Below are 19531 nucleotides of genomic sequence, written 5' to 3'. Positions count from 1 at the left end.
GGCCCTGATAACATTCCAGCAACAGTACTGTAGAGGTATGCTCCACAAATTGCTTTTCTTCCCTAGTCAAGCTGTTCCAGTACAATTACAGCACTGGCATGTACCCGACAATGTGGAAAATTGCCCAGATATGTCCGATACACAAAAAGCAGGACAAATGCAATCCAGCCAAATACCACTCATCTGTCTACTCTCGATCATCAGTAAAGTGGTGTAAGGTATTATCAGCAGTGCAATCAAGTTGCACTTTGTTGGGAATAGGAATATTGTGTGCAGTTCTGGTCGCCCCATTACAGGAAGGATGTGGAAGCATTGGAAAAGGTGCAGAGGAGATTTACCAGGATGTTGCCTGGTCTGGAGTGAAGGCCTTATGAAGAAAGGTTGAGGGACTTGGGTCTGTTCTCAATGGAGAGAAGGAGGCTAAGAGGGGATTTAATAGAGACATACAAGATGATCAGAGGATTAAATAGGGTGGACAGTGAGAGTCTTTTTCCAAGGATGATGACTTCAGTTTGCACAAGGGGGTATAGCTACAAATTGAGGAGTGATAGATTTAAGATGTCAGAGGCAGGTTCTTTACACAGAGAGTGGGAAGAGCATGGAACGCCCTGCCTGCCAATGTAGTTAACTCAGCCACATTAGGGGCATTTAAGCAGTCCTTGGATAAGCATATGGATGATGATGGGTTAGTGTAGGGGGAGGGGCTTAGATTAGTTCACAGGTCGGCACAACATCGAGGGCCGAAGGGCCCGTTCTGCACTGTATTGTTCTGTGTTCTATGTTCTATGTTCTGCCACTCAGATCCTGAACACATTACAGCCTTGGTTTAAACATGGAGAAAATAGCTGAATTTCAAAGGTGAGAGTGTTAGGCCTTGGCTATGAGTTGTGATCAAGGATCTTAATAAAATTAGGATCAATAGGAATCAGAGGAAAAATTCTACACTTATAGAGCCATACCTGGCACAAAGGAAAATGGCTATGATTGATGGAGGTCGGTCATCACAGCTCCAAGACAACTTTGCAGGCGTTCCTCAGGGTGGTGTCATCAGCCTAACCATCTTCATCTAATTGTCAGTCTGTTCCCATCAAGGTGTCTCTGCCGGAAAAATGGGATTATTTTTTGAATGGGAAACCTGATTTCCTAATTGACAGATTTTGTCAAGGCTCTTTTCCAGAGCAATGATGTTAGCATCCTGCCTCACCAACAATTAGGAAGGGTCATTTTAGATGATGCATCGAGGCTGCTGTAGGAAGGACTTGTAATTAAAGGGACATAACAAGGTTTCCAAAGACCAACTGGATGTGGACCTTAGAGGCTATGACTTTCACAAGAACAGGAGGATAGGAGACCTGGGAAGACTGCTCCCTAGGTCTCACACTATTATCTGGAGGAACTGCTGTGAAATATGAAGCATTGCAGTGAGGTGTTTTCTCAAAGATGGGCGGTAGGGAGCAACATCTACAATCAAGCAGATGTGGATGGAAACACTTGGGAACTTGGCAGCAGTTCTGTCGTCCTGCAACCTTGAAACAATGCAGCCATCCTGGATCTCAGGAGTGATGACACTAACACTTTGAGATGCCAAGCCTCACACTTGGGAATGCCCAGCATTCATAAGCACTCTTCTGGCATAGGATCCCGTGCAACTCCATGCGCTGTACTCTCTGCAGGCATCTCACATCCTCATCAGAGCGTCTTGAAAGGATGAAATATGGATCAGAGTCCCAGGTGAGCACACAATGATGCATCATCACATTTTAAATTTGCAAACATAAGACTAGTCTGACAAACATTTTTCATCAATGATGGTGTTTCTTCAGTTCCACTTGTGAGTATGAAATCTATCATGTTAATCAAATTTAAATGATGTATTATTAGCTTAAAAGAAAATAGTTCAGTCAATTCTAACCAGGTCTCTGTAATGGAGATTCCTTCCTTAATTGCAGCTTAATTAAGCATTCACCTATATCTCATTTTCTTCTAGCCTCTTTGAAGATGAGATTATGTCGTATGTTCCAGCGCATGCTTCATTTCACCCGGGCTACAACTACTCTCCTCGCTGCTCCCCTGGGTCTTCACCTCAGAATTCCCCAGGTGAGTTAGGTTAATCTTTGGGTTTGCCATTAGAACTGGATAGAACATTATTCTATCATCACCTTAACCAGAGACGAATAACCCAGCAGAGGTTTGACTGCTAATCTACGTTCTGAAAGCAATCACAACAGTTTCTTGCATTCAAGTTGGTCACCTCCTGTAAAGTTTAATAGCCCAGATCTGGTTGCATCGCTGCTGCCTGCAAGATTTTCTGCACCACAACCATACTGTGCATTTTTAGCCAGGACTTCAGATCATGACTGAAACAGAAATGGGCCAATGCAGATTCTTCAGCAACATACCGGTGAATGTAGAAAAAGACCAACAAAGAGAGGTCACATCGCATTAGAAAACCTCAGCTGCTATGATCAAATATGTTTTTAAAGGCCTCAAGATTTTCAGTGAATGGGCGAGTGAGGGAACAAGTTAATGAGTGAGAGGGTGCATGAATGAGTGAATGGGTGAGTCGGTGTTTGAGTTGGTGTGACTAAGTGGATAGTGGGTGAGTGAATGGGTGGATGAGTGAGTGAGTGAATGAATGGTTGAGAGAATGAGTAGATATTCTGGGCAGATGAGGTAGGGCAAACGCAACTAGGCTAGAATTTGTCTCTATTGTGTTCCAAGAAAGCATATCTCTGACGTAACAGAACTCATAGGCCCAAAGATTAGTGGCATTGGATCTCCACATTTTTTGCCTCTTACCAACGTTATGATTTTCCAGCATAAGCATCTTAACATAATGTATCACTTTAATATCCCCATGATTCTGAGTCGCTTATATTGATTCCAAACAAATTCTTAATAATTTCTATTCATAATGGGTGTTCAGGACTATTAAACAGATGTTAAAGGGGACTATCTAAAGAGAAAGCATCAAGTTTAGAAACATTATAAATGTTTATGCGTTCTTCTGTTCAAAGTTTTACAACTATTTGTTTGCCAGCAAAATTTCAATCCATAGTTACATCATTACTGTAATCTATATCTTTGCTCAAAGCTTAAAACATTTTTAGAAAACAGTGGATTCCATATTGAAATCTCAGAAATTTAATGATTTTGGGAAAGGGAAGAAGAAAGCCAGGAATATGAGATCTGTTCATATCTGCCATTACTGCTCACGACAGTCATTACTGTTCACATTAGCCAATGTCACCAGAAACGGCCTTCCTCAGGTTTTTCTGAGAATCTCTGTGTAAATAGGCTCCAATTTCCTTGGCAGACACTGGCAATGTTGTGCTGCCTATTCCAACCTATCCAATAGCCAGTCTGCAACATGAGCAGAACCCTGCCGGAGGCTGTGATCAACAGGGCAGAAGGGCTTGGGCTAAAGGAATTGATTTTAATCAGTGCTACAGTCTGAAAGATTTCTCAAAATCTACACTACAAATGAATTTTTTAAGGAATGTCTTCATTATGATCACACGGTTTTCATGTGTGTTTGATAGGCATGCAGCGAGCAAGTGCAAGAGCTCCTGCACCATACAGGAGAGATTTCGAAGCTAAGCTGAGAAATTTTTACAGAAAGCTTGAGGCCAAAGGTTATGGGCAAGGACCAGGAAAAATCAAGTAAGGAACTTACTTTTATAATTTCTTCATGAGGCTACCAGTAACATAAATTATAACTCACACCAGCAGCATGGATTTTACTGAACCTGACTGACGTAGGACTTTGGACATGGGTGTCAAAGGGACTGACAGAATTTGCTGTACTTGATTATAGATGGAAAATGTTGCATAGTTGCTGGCCTCAGCAGAATACTGATAAACATTCTTAGCTCACGAGCTCCATGGCAAGAACAGAAATTTGTCAAATCTGCACAATAGATTGAGAAACAAATAACAATAATTTAGTCAGAGACAACAAGGTGTAGAGCTGGATGAACACAGCCGTCCAAGCAGCACCAGAGGAGCAGGAAGGCTGACATTTCGGGCCTAGACTCTTCTTCAGGAAGAAGCTCTACACTTTGTTGTCTCAGATTCTCCAGCATCTGCAGTTCCTACTATCTGTCTGCAATAATTTATTCCATTATCTGTAACCTCTAAGATACTAAGACATGACATGAGAGCATTTTTTTTCCTCCTGTAAAAGGGTTTTGGGCAAAGAGAGAGAAATAACATGCTCCATCACAATCAATGGTGAAATGATATATTTTATTGTGGTTTAGGTCCTTGTGTTGTACATTTTCAATGTAAAGCAGTGTCTTGTCTGAAGGTGAAGCCCATTTAAGAGGCTTGTTGTTAAGTGAAGAACGCAAATCAAAAACACACATCGTTCTCCAAAAAAAAAGTGGAACTTCCTAAATATAGCCAACATGTGCTTTCAATTACAAAATAAAGTTTCTTGCTGAAGAAAATGTTGCTGGCAACACTGAAGCCTGTACAGCTGCCTTCACCGCCTCACTCCAATTCTACTCTGTCGTTGCAGATTAATTATACGCCGGGACCATTTGCTGGAAGGTACCTTCAATCAGGTTATGGCCTATTCACGCAAAGATCTGCAACGAAATAAACTGTATGTCACCTTCGTTGGAGAAGAAGGGTATGGAGCTTCTCCATGAGTTTCATAATGAATGGTTATTGTTCAGTTCTCTCCTGTATTATGTCAACAATGCGGACTGCAATTCTCATTAACTACTACTTGGGGAAAGCTGCAGTCAGCTGTCAAAATAACCTTTATAGAACAGCTAACTTTAATTCTTAAAGCTCTGTTGCTATATGTTCAGAAGAAAGATTAATCCATTAGATATCTGATAAAGGAGGTAAATTCCCAATAAGTAAACGTTTTGTGCTCTTATGATGTGTGTAATCGAATTAATATACATCATACATGGCAAGTTTTGAGAAGTTTCAGTGTGCAGGATGATTTGAGATTGACCAAATAACAAGACATTCTATTTAGATAGTTTATACGTTATATTGAGTCATTAATTATAACATAAATTCCAAGCATATCCACAGATTTGCAATCTTGAGGCATTATTTCTCCAAATATCGGCAATGGTTTAATAGTTTACACATTATGCATTAAAGATTCATCTCAGCTAGTCTTATTTTCTAAAGTTTGGTTTCATGAGTCTATTTGATCTTTCCTGATCTTTTGCATTACACAGAACTCATTTTTCTTGTTGGAGACACTGGAGGTAATTCTGGTGAGAAAGCAACAGCAACACCCCCTCCTTCCCCAGCACCACCATGCTCAACCCAACTGTCCCCAGTCAGGAAGTGTTGGTGAATAGGCTGTACCTGTTCCCTATTAATTTTTAGACTATTCAATTTGTCCCCTTAAAATTTGATAAATTATGATGGATGTTATAAACTCTGGCATAGTCAGCACATGGTGTCCATCGTTCTAAAAACATAAAGAACTGTGGATGCTGTAAATCAGGAACAAAAGCAAAGTTGCTGGAAAAGCTCAGCAGGTCTGGCAGCATCTGTGAAGGAGAAAACAGAATTAATGTTTTGGGCTTGGTGACCCTTCCTGGGAACTGATGGTGGCTGGGAAAACATCAGTTTATATGCGGAAAGCGGAAAATATGGAGGTGGGTGGGTTAGGGAGTAAACGATAGGATAGAGCCCAAAGAGAGAGAAAGACAGTTGGACAGACAAAGGAGTTGCTAACAATCAGGCTGGGAGGGTGAATAGTTGTTAATGGGGACTGTTAGTGACTAACAATAGGGGTTTGTCACCACATAGACTGCCATTACTCACCGTCCCACCCTGATCGTTAGCAACTCCTCTATCTATCCTACTGTCTTTCTGTCTCTTTGGGCTCTATCCTATTGTTTACTCCCTACCCCACCCACCTCCCTATTTCCTGCATGTAAACTGATGTTTTCCCAGCCACCAGCAGTTCTGAGGAAGGGCCACTGGGCCTGAAGCGTTGACTCTGTTTTCTCCTCCACAGATGCTGCCAGACCTGCTGAGCTTTTCCAGCAACTTTGTTTTTGTGTCCATAGTTCTGTTCAACAATGAGATCACCTGCCAAAGACTTTCAGAATAATGTACTTTGTACCTTTATTACATTACAATGATATCTCTATTGCCAGTATGCACTTTAGCGGCAGTGTTGCAGTGCAAATGGCAAGAGGTTGTGTGTATCTTCTCCACCTACAATATAGACCATCATTTCTGCAGACTGCAGAAGAGCTGAATGCCTAGAACCTGGTTCTGACTTCTTTTTGCTGACATTCTTAATCAGCATAGGACTATTCTATATGACTGGACTGTGTCATATTTATAATACACCAGCGTCACATTAAAATATGTATAGGTACAATTGCAAATTTTTAGATGTGATGTGCATCTTTGAATCACTGCAATCCATGTGGTGTATGTACATCTACAATGCCACTTGAAAGAGACATTACCACTGACTTGGCAAGGGCAGCTGGGAAAGGGCAATAAACGCTTGTCCAGCTGGTGATGCATATGCCCCATAAATGAATTTTTAAAATGGACACCATATTTGAAAATTTCCCTCAATTGTGCCTATGTATTTTTGTAATGCTGCTGCTGGTCCATTACAAATGTGATACACCTCACAGTACTGGGAGCTCCAACATGCAATGCTTCTATTTGAATTAGCCCTGTAATGTAAAATTCCATGCGAAAAACTATTAGTGAAAATCAAAGCTGGATTTAGCATAAATTTTGTTAAAAGCTAAGGGGGTAGTAAGCAATGAATCATAGTTGAGGAGTCTTAGTAGAGCAGAAATTGTGCTCAGTACATTAAAACTCACGAATACTTCCAATTATCGAAACGACTGGGATTGAGAAATCAGTCTGATTAATTATTGCAAAGTATTAATAGTTGCAGTTAAAAACAAAGTGATAGTGAGGTTGGAATGTGCTGCTCAGAAATTGATACTTGTTTCATAGGCAGAAAAAAAACCCTCATGAAAAGCATCAAAATAACTCATGACAAAATTGAAAGAGACCTAACTATCTTAGTTGCTTAATATGTCCATCTAATGTAGAGCAGTAATCAACAAAGTCTTGGGATGTTGAATTTTATAACCAAAAGAGCAGAATGTAAGTCAATAGTGGTAATGATCAAATATTGTCATACTCTGGCCAGATCACATTTTCAACGTTTCTTTGAGTGTTGGCTACTGAGGCATGAGGGAGACTTACAAATGCTGCAAACAGGGCAAAGAAGAACAGTGATATTGAACTGGATTTGCCTTTTTAGAAAAGACTGGAGAAGGTTAGAACCCTCAGCCTAGAAAGTAAGCAACTATGGGGGAGATGACTGTTCAGAGAATTGAGAAAGTAAATCCAGCATATATAAGTTTAAGAGTAAGCACTGATGAAGAGGACATACTTCAGTCATAGCAAATTATCAAAAATTTACCTTGTTATTTAAATAACATCAAAAATTTATTTTTCCACACCAGGAGTGATCAGATGGTATAATAGACTTGCAGATAGAATAGCAGAAGCACAAACCAAAATAATTCTTTAAAAAGTTTTATTTTTGCAATGTATTTCATTGAAGATAGACAGGATGTCTTCCAATTACATTGTCAAAATTGAATTGGGTATGTCTGCAAGAAAGAATGATGTGTGATTTAGCTAAGTGAGATTTTGTGCTTGCTTCAAATTGTGTTACTCAAAACATCTACTTAACTGTGTTCATATGCATATTGCAATCATCATCGAGATGACACTTCTAACAGAAGTGTTTATACAAGAAACATGCACACTATTATTTCACTGCCAACTACTGTTAAAGCAATGGGCCAGAAGAAACAAGTGATTGTGGTGAACTGTTATTCATCAAATGGAAATCAGTCAAATTCCTCATTCAAACTGACGTATGAAAATGGTCATTACACTCACCCATTTTAACTGAAACTGTGCTTCAAAAGCATTTGACTTGCGTGAAATACATTGAGGTGCTTCTGAGATGTGGCATGGTGTAGCATGCAAACTTCATTTGCAAAGTCTGGCAAAAAATATTTTGTAGGCAAGCCTTTCAAGAGAAACATCTTGCTCTGTCTGTAAAGTTATGAAACCATTATAGCCAATACTTAATGTAACTTCAAGGGTGTCACAGGAATTTAATAAAAAACTAAAAGGGAACCTTTGAAAGGCAGGGACCTGGCCAGCTGCAGCTTATATTATTGCTGCCATAAAAAGCAACATTGTAGAAATTGAACTATTGATGTCATTTCATGGTCCATACAGTCAGGTTTGAAGGTGATGGAGTTTGTAACATATGACCTGCCTGCTGTCTACGCACTGACCACAACCTGTCAGTCATTGACAAGGAGTAACAAAGGCAATGGGCAGACCACATGCTCTCTGGTATTTTGAGACTTCTGTGGAAAATTGGTGTTCACTAAAGAGCCTCATCCCATCCCTGGCATTATTTTACCTGAGACTGGCATGAGTCACATTGCACGGGTCGCTCTGCAGATTTCACTAGCACCTAAGTATTGAGCAATCGAGGTGAAGGTGCTCTGATGTAGCCATTGGTGGCACCCAATAATGTAATGTTGTATGTTACCAGCCATTCATCACTGGAACCACTGGCCGGTTCTGCCATTATCCTGAACTTTCTTGAAGTTCAACTTCCATGGCTTCCTCTTCATCAGGGACTACATTTTTGTTTTATTTGTTCTTGGATACGAGTGTCTCTGGTTAGGCCAACATTTATTGTTCATCCCTATTTACTCTGGAGAAGGTGGTGGTAAGCTGTCTTATTGAACCGCTGCAAACCTTGAGGAGTAGAACACCCATATACTGTTACGGATGGAGTTCCTGTACTAGACCCAATGAAAGCGAAGGAAAAATGTTACATTTCCAAGTCAGAAAGGTGTGTGACCTGGAGAGTAACTTGCAGATTGAGGTTTTCTAATACATCTGTTGCCTTTGTTCTTCTATGGTAGAGGTCGAGTATTTGGGAGCTATTGTCAGGGGAGCCTTGGTGAGTTACTACAGTGCTATTTGTACATGGTACACACTGCTGGCGCTGCGAACTGGTGATAAAGGTAGTGAATGCTCAAAGCGGGGAGCTGCTGGGAATCAAAAAAACTGCTGCTTTGTTGAGATTCTTGAATGTTGAATGCTGCCTTCATCCAGGCAAGACGAAAGTATCCCACAATACTCATGGCTTGTGCCCTGTGGATGCTCAGCAAGCTTTGGGGAGGCAAGCAAAGAATTACTCACTAACATCTGACCTGCTCTTGTAGCCTCAGTACTTCAATAGCTGATAAAATTCAATTTCTGATCAATAGTAATGCCCAAGATGTTGATATTGGAAGAATCAGGATTGTTATTGAATGTCAAGGGGCAATGCTTAGATTCTTTCTTGTTGAAGATTGTCAAAGCTGAGAACTTTTTCCAAATGTTACCGGAGACCCAGAAATGGTCACTTCTCAAACTCGGAGTTGCCAGCTAACCATATTGGTTTCTTGCCAACTGGAGGATAGAAGTCACATCTCCAGACAATTAAGGCTCCATACAGCAGTAGGTGGCTATGGGGCAACAAGCATTATTCAAGATGTCTTTCCCCACCAACTCTATGTGTAGCAGAGTGGAAACCCTTGCCATTCAAAAAAAACCCTGCCTGACATTTTTGTTCCTCATCAGTGGTTAATTGAAAATATATGAACATATAAAGTCTGAGCAGAAGTAGACCATGATGCCCTTCAAGTCTGCCCTACACTTCTGTTTATCTCACTGTGTTTGAATTCTACATTCCCACCTACCTCTAATAGCCTTTGGTTTTCCTGCCCAACAAGTATCTATTTCCATATTAAAAATGTTCATTGACCCTGCCCCTACTATCTTCTGAAGCACAGTTCCAAAATTGCTTAAGTCTCTGTGAGAAAAGAAATTCTCCTCATTTCTGTTCTGAAAGGATAACCTCTAACCTCTAAAACAATGCCCCCTAGCTGTGGACTCACTACAAGGCAAAGCATGTGTTCCATGTCAACCTTGTCAAGACTGTTACAGGATCTTACAGACTTCAATCAAGCCACCCTTTACTCTTCTAAACCCCAGTAAAAGGAAGCTGAGCTAGTTCAGTTTTTCCTCATCAGGCAACCCACTCATTCCAGGTGTAGTCTATTAATCCTCCACTGAACTCTTCCAGTATATTTACATCCTTTCTTAAGTAAGGAAAACACACAGTGTTTGAGATGTGGTCTCAGCATAAAATCCCTGAATGTGTCTTAATGTGTTTTAATCATGACTATGATATAATAGCATTTTCAGAAGTTAAGAAATTACAGAAATAATTTCCCTCGACAAACTTATACCTTTCACAAGATCCATACAGCCCACTTGTCATGGATTCTACTCCACCCCAATAATCTTTCAAGATTCACGCCTCATCCTCATGTTTGAACTGAAATCAGAACAGACCTATTAGCATTACATTCAGCATTATTCAACTTGAATTGATTGTTTTCCCTACTACGTATTTACATGGTCCCATCACTTTGTGGTTCAAACATCAAGGCACCAATTTAACACCCTTTTCCTGTAAGATTCAACCCTGCCCAGAGCCAATTTATTCGATAGATAAATGTTTGCTTCATATCATTTCTGTTCCTGGAGATTGTAAGACTAGGCCAATTTCCTGAGAGCCAACAGATAAATCATCTGTCCTGCATTGATGTAAGTTTGGTGGAGACCCCATTTTGTCATGCCAGTGAGCTTTCTCATGAAATTGGAGTGATAGAGAGAGAGAAGCTCAGAGGAGTTGTGTCAACATTAACTACATTTTGATGGGAAACAAGTCCTTTTAGTAGACTTCCTGCTCATGAAAGTCAGAGCAAATTATGAAAGAAATAAAAGCAGATCCAATTGCTGAAAGACCCTTTAATATTTACATCTGTTTATAATCTTTTAATTACTTCTTAAAACTGTACATCAGATTGTGACCACGATTTCTGCTGAGATAATCATTTGGCTAGCTTTTGGAATTCATTCTTAATAGGGTCATCTACAAAAACAATGCCAAGGAAATATCAACAATGGAGCTGATTGAAACTGAAAAACAAGATAGCTTTTTTAAAATTAATTACGTATGGTGTTTAATTTCTAATTTTGAAGCAGCTAACCTGCCAATTAATAGAATACAACATATGCTTAGATGTATTTTTACTTTTAGCTGCAGGCTAATTTAATTCAAAGCTGACATTTAAATCACAGTCTAATACATCACACAAGTTTCAGCACATTCTTCTAAAGTTTTGAATACATTTTGGTTCATTATTCAATGAGAAAAGTACGGTAACGCATCTGTGCTGTATGACTCTATGACTCTTATAACTGTTTAATACTTATCTTTCAGAATCTTTCCAACTCCTCAGTAAGCCTCCTCTTGTGCTCATATGTTCTCCAGTGAGGTGGAGATCTTTTAGGGCTTCCAAATGTCATACCCAGCACAAAACAAGGCAGGAAGAGTGAGAAGGAAGTCCAAATTAGATATAGGGTTGACAATGGCAATCCTCACATCAGAAAAAGTATGTGCAGTGTGACCACATAGAAATGCTGTGATCCAGGAAGAGCGAGGACATTCATTTTTGCATTGTAAATCTTCCTAATAGAGTTTTCCTGCAGAGAAAGGCGACTTTCAGCCCATTGTGTGTGCATTGGTTGCCAAGCATCTCTCTACTCCAATCCCATTTTCTGCCACTTGGCCCATAGCCTTATATGCTATGGCATTTCAGGTGTTCATTGAAATACACCTGAAATGTGTTGATGGTTCCTGCATCTAGCATCCTCAATGGAAATGAGCTCTGGATATTCACCATCATCTTGATGAAAAATGTTTTCTGTAAATCCCCTCTAAACCTCCTATGCTTTACCTTAAATATGCCCCTTGGTTATTTATCCATCTACTAAGGAGAAGATTTTCTTCTTAATTACCCTGTATCTATATCCCTTGTTATTATATACATTTCAATCAAACCCTTCCTTAGCCTTTTCTGCTTGACAGAAAACAACTACAGCCTATCCAGTCTCTCCTCACCCAGGCAATATCCTGGTTAACATCTCTGCAATGTCTCTAGTGCAATCATAATCTACCTATAGTCTAGTGACCAGAAGTGTCCATAGTACTCTACTTTTTACCAAAACCTCCTTGTTCTTGTATTCACTGCATTGACTAATAAAGTCAAGTATCTCAAATGTCTTCTTAACCACAATATTCAACTGTCCTGTTGCTTTCAAAGATATGTGAACATACTCACTAATGTCCTTCTGATCCTCTTCCTTCCTAGAGTCTTAACATTCATTATGTCCCTCTTGTCTTGTTAGTCCTCTCAAAATAAAACGTCTCGGATTTTTCAAGATGAAATCCCATTTGACACTGTTTTCCCCAATGACCAGCAGGTCCATATTGTGCTGTAGTCTAAAGTTTATTTTCATGTCACTGGCACACTGACTGATGAGACTTCCTCCCTTCATCTCCAGAGCATTCATGCATACTACAAGCAACAAGGGGCTCAGCACCAAAGTTTGCACAGTCTTCCAGTCACAATGTCAGACTTGAACCATCATTCTAAGCCATCTGTCACTAGGCTAATTTTGAATCCACTCATCAAATTGCCCTGGAGCCCTTAGATTCTTATCTTGCCTGAAATCTTAGCAATGTAGACCAAATCAGCTGCACAATCATCATCTACACATGAAGTTGCACTTCAAAAAACTCAATTGCAACCCCCCTCCCCAGAAGAAGCCATAGTGAATATTCTCAAATAATCCACACCTCTCCAGGTGGCAATTATTTCTGTCTCTCAGATATTTTTCCAACCGTTTCTCTATCACTGATATTAGACACAGCCCATTGTTCCTGATTTATTCTTATCCCATTCTTGAATGATGCTACCACATTAGTTGCCCTTCCGTCCTCAGGCACCTCTCTTGTGCCCAGAGATAGCTTGAAAATTAATGTCAACATCCCTACAATCTCTTCCCCTACCTCCCACAACAGCTTAGGAAACATCTCAACAGGGGCTGGGGATTTATCCAATTAAGCTTCTTAAAATCCCTAAACCTTCCTCTATGACATTGCCAATTTGCTCAAGGATGTCGTAGCAGAGCATGACACAACCCTATCATATTTGGATAATGCTTCTATTCCCAGCCGTCCCACAAATGAGAGTCAATGCCAGCTGATTTTCTGCAAAGGTGATGTGCCAATATGTGCCATCTGAAGAATAATTAGTGAGTTGCACATGCAGGTCATCTGCCATGCAGATTGACTGAGCACCAGCTAATCAAGAAAAGTCAATATAGGTATCTGAAGGACCAGTCACTTCTGATGAATCAAATGAACTTTAGAGGATGGTTGGGGGTGGGGAGGGGATGCTAATATCGCAGTACTCATGTTAATGCTCTGGGATCATCAATTCAAATCCACCAGCACAGATAGTCAAATTTGAATTCTATAGTAATCTTGGTCTAATAGTACGCATGTAACCACTGTTAATTGTCATCAAAACCCATCTGGTTTACTTTAGGGAAATGACTCTGCCCTAAGATGTAACTCCAGACCCACAGCAATGCGGTCTGACAATTAGGGATGGGGAATCAATGTTGGCCCAGACAGTGAAGCGCAAATCTCATGAACAAATGAAAACAAAGGGAAGCAATGTGTAGGTTGTCCATGAGAAATTGCAGAAGGTACCTGGAAAGGTTTCTTGGAAGATGATTACTAAAATGCATCAAAGGTAACATTGTAAGATGGGTCATTAATTATTTGGAAAGTTAAAAAAACCAAATAATGAAAAAGATAATGACTATGAAGGCATGAGGGAAGAGTTAGCTAAGGGATAATGGGAGCAAAAACTTTTATGGTGGGTCAATTGAGGGACAGAGTAGGACTTCCAACATGATTTTTCACAGTGATCAGCAGAAGTTTATTCCAAGAGCTTTAGGAAAAGAGATAGTCAGCCATGATGTGTGAGGAAATAAAGGAAAGTATCAGCTTGAAAAAAAACAAATACAAAAGAGCAAAGAGTAGTAGGAAACTAGTAGACTGGCAAATCTTTAAAGGCCAACAGAAAGTCACAAAAAAAGTTATAAAGACAGGTAAGGTAGATTATGAGAGTAAACTAGCTCAGAATACAAAGCATGCAGCAAAAGTTTCTATAAATATGTAAATCGTAAAAGAGTGGTGAAGGTATACATTGGTTCTTTAGATGATGCAAAAACCAGTTTAATAACTGGGAATGAGGAAATAGCCGAGACATTAAACAATTGTTTCATGTTGGTCTTCACTGTGGAAGACACAAATAACATGCCAAAAAGTAATGACAAGAAGGTTATAGCAGGTGAGGACCCAGAAACCATCATCATCACTAAGGAGGCAGTGCTGGGCAAGCTAATGGGACTAAAGGTAGATAAGTCTCCTGGTCCTGATGAAATGCATCCCAGGGTACGAAAAGAGGTGATGGGGTAACAGCAAATGCACTAGTAATTATTTACCAAAATTCATTGGACTCTGGGGTGGTTCCCGCAGATTGGAAAATAGCTAATGCGACGCCACTGTTTTAAATAAAGGAAGTGGACAAAAAGCAGGTAACTATAGGCCAGTGAGCTTAACTTCAGTAGTGGGGGAAATGCTTAAATCTATTATTAATGAAGAAATAGCATGACATCTGGATATAAATGGTCCCTTTGGGAACACCCAGCTTGGGTTCATGAAGGGTAGGTCATGTTTAACTAATTCGGTGGAATTCTTTGAGGACTTGCATAGTGGACAATGGGGAACCTGTGGATGTGGTGTATCTGGATTTCCAGAAGGCATTTGACAAGGTGCCACACCAAAGCCTGCTACATGAGATCAAGTTGCACGGCATTACAGGTAATGTATTGGCATGGATAGAGGATCGGTTGACCAGTAGAAAGCAAAGAGTAGGGGTAAATGGGTGTATTTCTGGTTGGCGGTCAGTGGCTAGTGGTGTGCCTTAGGGATCAGTGTTAGGATCGCAATTATTTACAATTTACATTGATGATTTGGAGATGGGGACTAAGTGTTGTATGACAAAATATTCAGATGACACTAAGGTGAGTGGTAGAGCAAAGTGCGCAGAAGACACTGAAAGTCTGCAGAGTGATATAGATAGTCTCAGTGGGCAGAGGTCTGGCAGATGGAATACATTGTTGGTAAGTGTGAGGTCATCCATTTTGGTAGGAATAACAGCAAAACGGACTATGTTTTAAATGGTAAATAATTGCAGCACGCTGCTGTGCAGAGAGACTTAGGTGTCCTTGTGCATGAATTGCTGAAAGTAGGTTTGCAGGTGCAACAAGTAATTAAAAAGGCAAATGGAATTTTGTCTGCCGTTGCTAGAGGGATGGAGTTTAAAAACAGGGAGGCCATGCTGCAGCTGTATAGGGTCCTGGTGAGGCCACAGCTGGGGTACTGTGTGCAGTTTTGGTCTCCTTACTTGAGAAGAGATATACTAGCACTGGAGGGGGTGCAGAGGAGATTCACTCAGTTGATTCTGGAGTTGAGAGCGTTGGATTATGAGGAGAGACTGAGTAGGCTGGGACTATACTCAGTGGAATTTAGAAGAATGAGGGGAGATCTTATAGAAACAAATAAGATTATGAAGGGAATAGACAAGGTGGAGGCAGGGAGGTTGTTTCCGCTAGCAGGAGAAACTAGGACTGGGGCATAGTCTCAAAATAAAGGGAAACAGATGTAGGACTGAGGTCAGGAGGAACTTCTTCACCCAAAGGGTTGTGAATCTGTGGAATTCCCTGCCCAGTGAAGCGGTTGAAGCTACCTTGCTGAATGTTTTTAAGGCGAGGCTAGATAAATTTTTGAACAGTAAAGGAATTAAGTTTTATGGTGAGTGGGCGGGTAAGTGGAGCTAAGTCTCAAAAAGATCAGCCATGATCTTATTAAATGGCAGGGCAGGCTCGAGGGGCCAGATGGCCTACTCCTGTTCCTAGTTCTTATGTTCTTATTTTCTGATGGATCTCATAGTGACAAATGTTGTATAAGGTGATAGCCTGAAAGGGTTATTTGTAAAAGAATTTACTAGACTCCACTGTGTAATGATTTCACACAATTTTGGATGGAAAAGAAACAGTTTAGTTTGAAATGCTGATAGAGACAAATGTGGCGCCCCTGGTTCCTGATAGTTCTTTTTAAATTATGCCTAACCGGACAATGTAACCTGTATCTATTGTTAAGATGCAGTAAACTACATCTTGCAAGGCTATTGCAAGACAAGTGCCTCTTCTCATTAAAATTCAGCAGTAGTTTAAATTCTGCAACTGCTGCATAGACAGGCCCTTAGACTCAATATAAGAAGGAGGATTAGTGGTACCACTCTATCACAAGCATGAGCTACCAGTAGTTCATACCACAATGAACAAAAGCAAGTGATGCTTCTCAGGATATATAGTGGGATTTTAAATTTTCACCACAAATATGAAAGAGTAGGGAACAGGACATAGTCCCAATGGACCATAAAGTTGCTCCCTCATTAGAGAGAGATGACTGATGATACTTTCACTTGAAGGTCACCATGCCCCAGGCGTTGGGAAGGCACGATCATCATGGTAACTTCATCCAGTGCAGAACTTGAACCCACACCATTGGCATCACTCTGCATTGCAAACCAGCCATGCAGCCAATTGAGCTAATGACCTCCATACAGGATGTATGTGTGAATGGGATGAAGAAATTACAAGAGGAAATAAGCCAATTGGGTCAGAAGAATGAGGGCAGATGCTGTTTAATTTGGCAAAATACGAATTCATCCACTTGGATTTGAGAGAAACAAATCTAAATTTATTTTTCGTAATGAGATATAGGAGTGGTGTAGGAGGTGCAAGAAGGTTTTGATATCCATACATATGAATAATTAAGTGTTAGCATAGAGGTACAGAAAGTATTCAAAAAGATGAATATCATTTTGATGTTCCTTTCAAAAGTGGGAATGTTGTGCAATAACTTAGGTAGACATCACCTGGAGTACTGTATTCGGGTCAGACACTGAAATTCAGGAAAATAATGTGATGCTCCACAGGGACAAAAACCCCAAGTTTTTTATGCTTCCGGCTCGAGCATGAAGAGCTACCAGTCGGGAAATCCGTGTAATGTAAGCCGTGAAACTGTACCCAGTTGTGCCAGTGTGTGAAGGTAAACTGGATAGTTTGATTGATAAAGGCGAGTGACTCCAAAGGGACACTGTTTAGCACTGAAAATTAATGAATGCAAAATACTCTCTTTTATGTTTAACATCTTGACTCATTAATTGTGAACTGCAATATGTTTCTTTCTACCTATATAATGTGCTTTAATTCTTTGTATGGTTCTTTTCCAGCCTGGATTACAGTGGACCATCAAGAGAGTTTTTCTTCCTCTTGTCACAAGAACTTTTCAATCCCTACTATGGTTTGTTTGAGTACTCAGCCAACGACACATATACTGTGCAGATCAGTCCAATGTCAGCGTTCGTAGAAAATCATTTGGAATGGTAATGTTCACTTTTTCTTTACCTTGCTTATGTCCAAGTACAAAAAAAACTGCCGTTTAAGCTACATACTTCACACAGTTTATTGCAGAGATGAACAGTATTCAAAAAAAGTTACTTGTAAAATTAGCTACAAGATAATTGACAACCATCTTTAAACAGCTACCGTAGCAGGGTAGAGACAATCTCTTTGAGTTCATGTGCAATTAAACATTCCCTAAACATAAGAGCATCTTTTTTAAAAGATTGCATGTGTTCTATCTCTCAGTCTTGTTTCCAAAGCAGGATCAGGCGGTCATACCGTTTTAAACTTTTCTTAAACTTTTTTCCTTTTGGGGTAATGTCCACATTTGCTGTCAACATGCTTCCAATAATTATACCTCATTTTAAATACAAAATAAGGTAAGTTTGAATATTTTTAATTTTAGTTTTGCTAATGGCATTAATTTTTAGAATAAATTGCTAGGGATGAATTTCTGCGGCAGTTCTCCCAATTGTTTGTAGACATGATTCTGTAAGAGCTGCAAGAACCTTAGGGTCATAGTGTGTACAATTTTTATAAGGCTCAAATTGCTGCAGTGTTAAATTTCTGGGAAATCTCAAATGGGAATTTGTCCCCGTAGATTTTAGGAATTCAAGGAAAGGAAGTTTCAAAGGAGGCTTTTCTCTAGGTTTTTCCAGCTTTTGGATATCTTATAAAACATGTATTTATTTCAGCCTCAGAATATAAGTCATAATGCTCAGTCGTGCCAGCTGCCTTTCGGCTGCTGCTTGGTCCAAAGAGGTTCCCAGAAGTTGTGATATTTACAGAAGCAGTGTGGATTCAAAATGAATCAGAAAAATCTGGATGAGCCATTAAGGCTTCTGTCGTAAACAGATTAAGTTGTTACTGCATAAAGTTTTTTTTAATGTCTCAGAATATTTCAATTTGCAGTTGGTCAGAACTACCTTCAGACCAGAAAATATTTTAATACCTTATGGATAAATGAGAAACAACTTTTTAAACAAGTCAGTTAAAACCGGTTTATCACATAACAAAGGTGGTATATCTCATTTGAGACACTTTTATGAACTTTGTATAAAAACATGTCTGTGCCCTAGTACTGTAATTCTCGGCTACTAAGAAGAGAAGACAGCAGTAGTGGTATTACCAAGCTGTTGAGCAAACCACACTGATGTTTGTGTCTTTGGCCTGATATTACAGGACATTACTAGTTTTCTTCCTACATGCCACTGAGAGAGCAAATCTAATCCAAATGTTCTCTAGGTCAATTAAAATGACAGTTTTAGAGCACTCTATTTTGTTTACTTTTGAAATATTCATGAATTGTAATTATCAACTGAATTCCTTACATGGTGTTACGCACATTTAAATGAATGCCTTTCGTACGCAATATTTGCAAGTTCCTATTTCTCAGTAATGAGATTGATAACTGTGCATTTACTTCCAAATGTATCAGCAATGAGTCAGTTGCCCAAGGAACAGCAGAAGCTGTTTGTGCTGAGATAGTCAGGATAGAAGAATATCGAAGACCTATTCTTTTTGGGGTTGCAGAGTATTTCTATAGAACAATTGAACAGGAGATTAAATGGATGGAGTAGTGTCCTTAAAAGCATGGCACACACATGGCATCATTTTGAATGCCAAAGTCAGGTCATCTGCTACTGTTACCTCCAGATTTCAATGCACATCTGCCCAACCTTCCAGATTTAACCATCTCTTAACTTGAAGTCATCTAAAAACACGATAACAAAGTGTGGAGCTGGATGAACACAGCAGGCCAAGCAGCATCTCAGGAGCACAAAAGCTGATGTTTCAGGCCTACACCCTTCATCAGAGAGGGGGATGGGGTGAGGGTTCTGGAATAAATAGGGAGAGAGGGGGAGGCGGACCGAAGATGGAGAGAAAAGAAGATAGGTGGAGAGGAGAGTATAGGTGGGGAGGTAGGGAGGGGATAGGTCAATCCAGGGAAGGCAGG

The 19531-nt window shown here is 39.9% G+C and overlaps 1 protein-coding gene across 7 annotated transcripts in view; it reads left to right on the top strand.

Moving 5' to 3' along the window:
• Positions 1-19531, top strand: part of LOC125465351 (E3 ubiquitin-protein ligase HECW1-like) — a 430630-nt gene that overhangs the window by 318222 nt on the left and 92877 nt on the right. For all 7 annotated transcript variants that reach the window (XM_059638143.1, XM_059638132.1, XM_059638131.1 and 4 more), the window contains 4 exons: positions 1988-2097; positions 3543-3663; positions 4523-4636; positions 17403-17555. In XM_059638143.1, the coding sequence (XP_059494126.1) occupies positions 1988-2097; positions 3543-3663; positions 4523-4636; positions 17403-17555 (498 nt within the window). The remainder of the gene's footprint in view (positions 1-1987; positions 2098-3542; positions 3664-4522; positions 4637-17402; positions 17556-19531) is intronic.

The sequence above is a fragment of the Stegostoma tigrinum genome, chromosome 2 (genome assembly GCF_030684315.1).
Source record: "Stegostoma tigrinum isolate sSteTig4 chromosome 2, sSteTig4.hap1, whole genome shotgun sequence".
Classification (NCBI taxonomy): Eukaryota; Metazoa; Chordata; class Chondrichthyes; order Orectolobiformes; family Stegostomatidae; genus Stegostoma; species Stegostoma tigrinum.
Note: the sequence above shows the minus strand (reverse complement) of the source record. Positions and strands in the feature narration are given on the sequence as shown.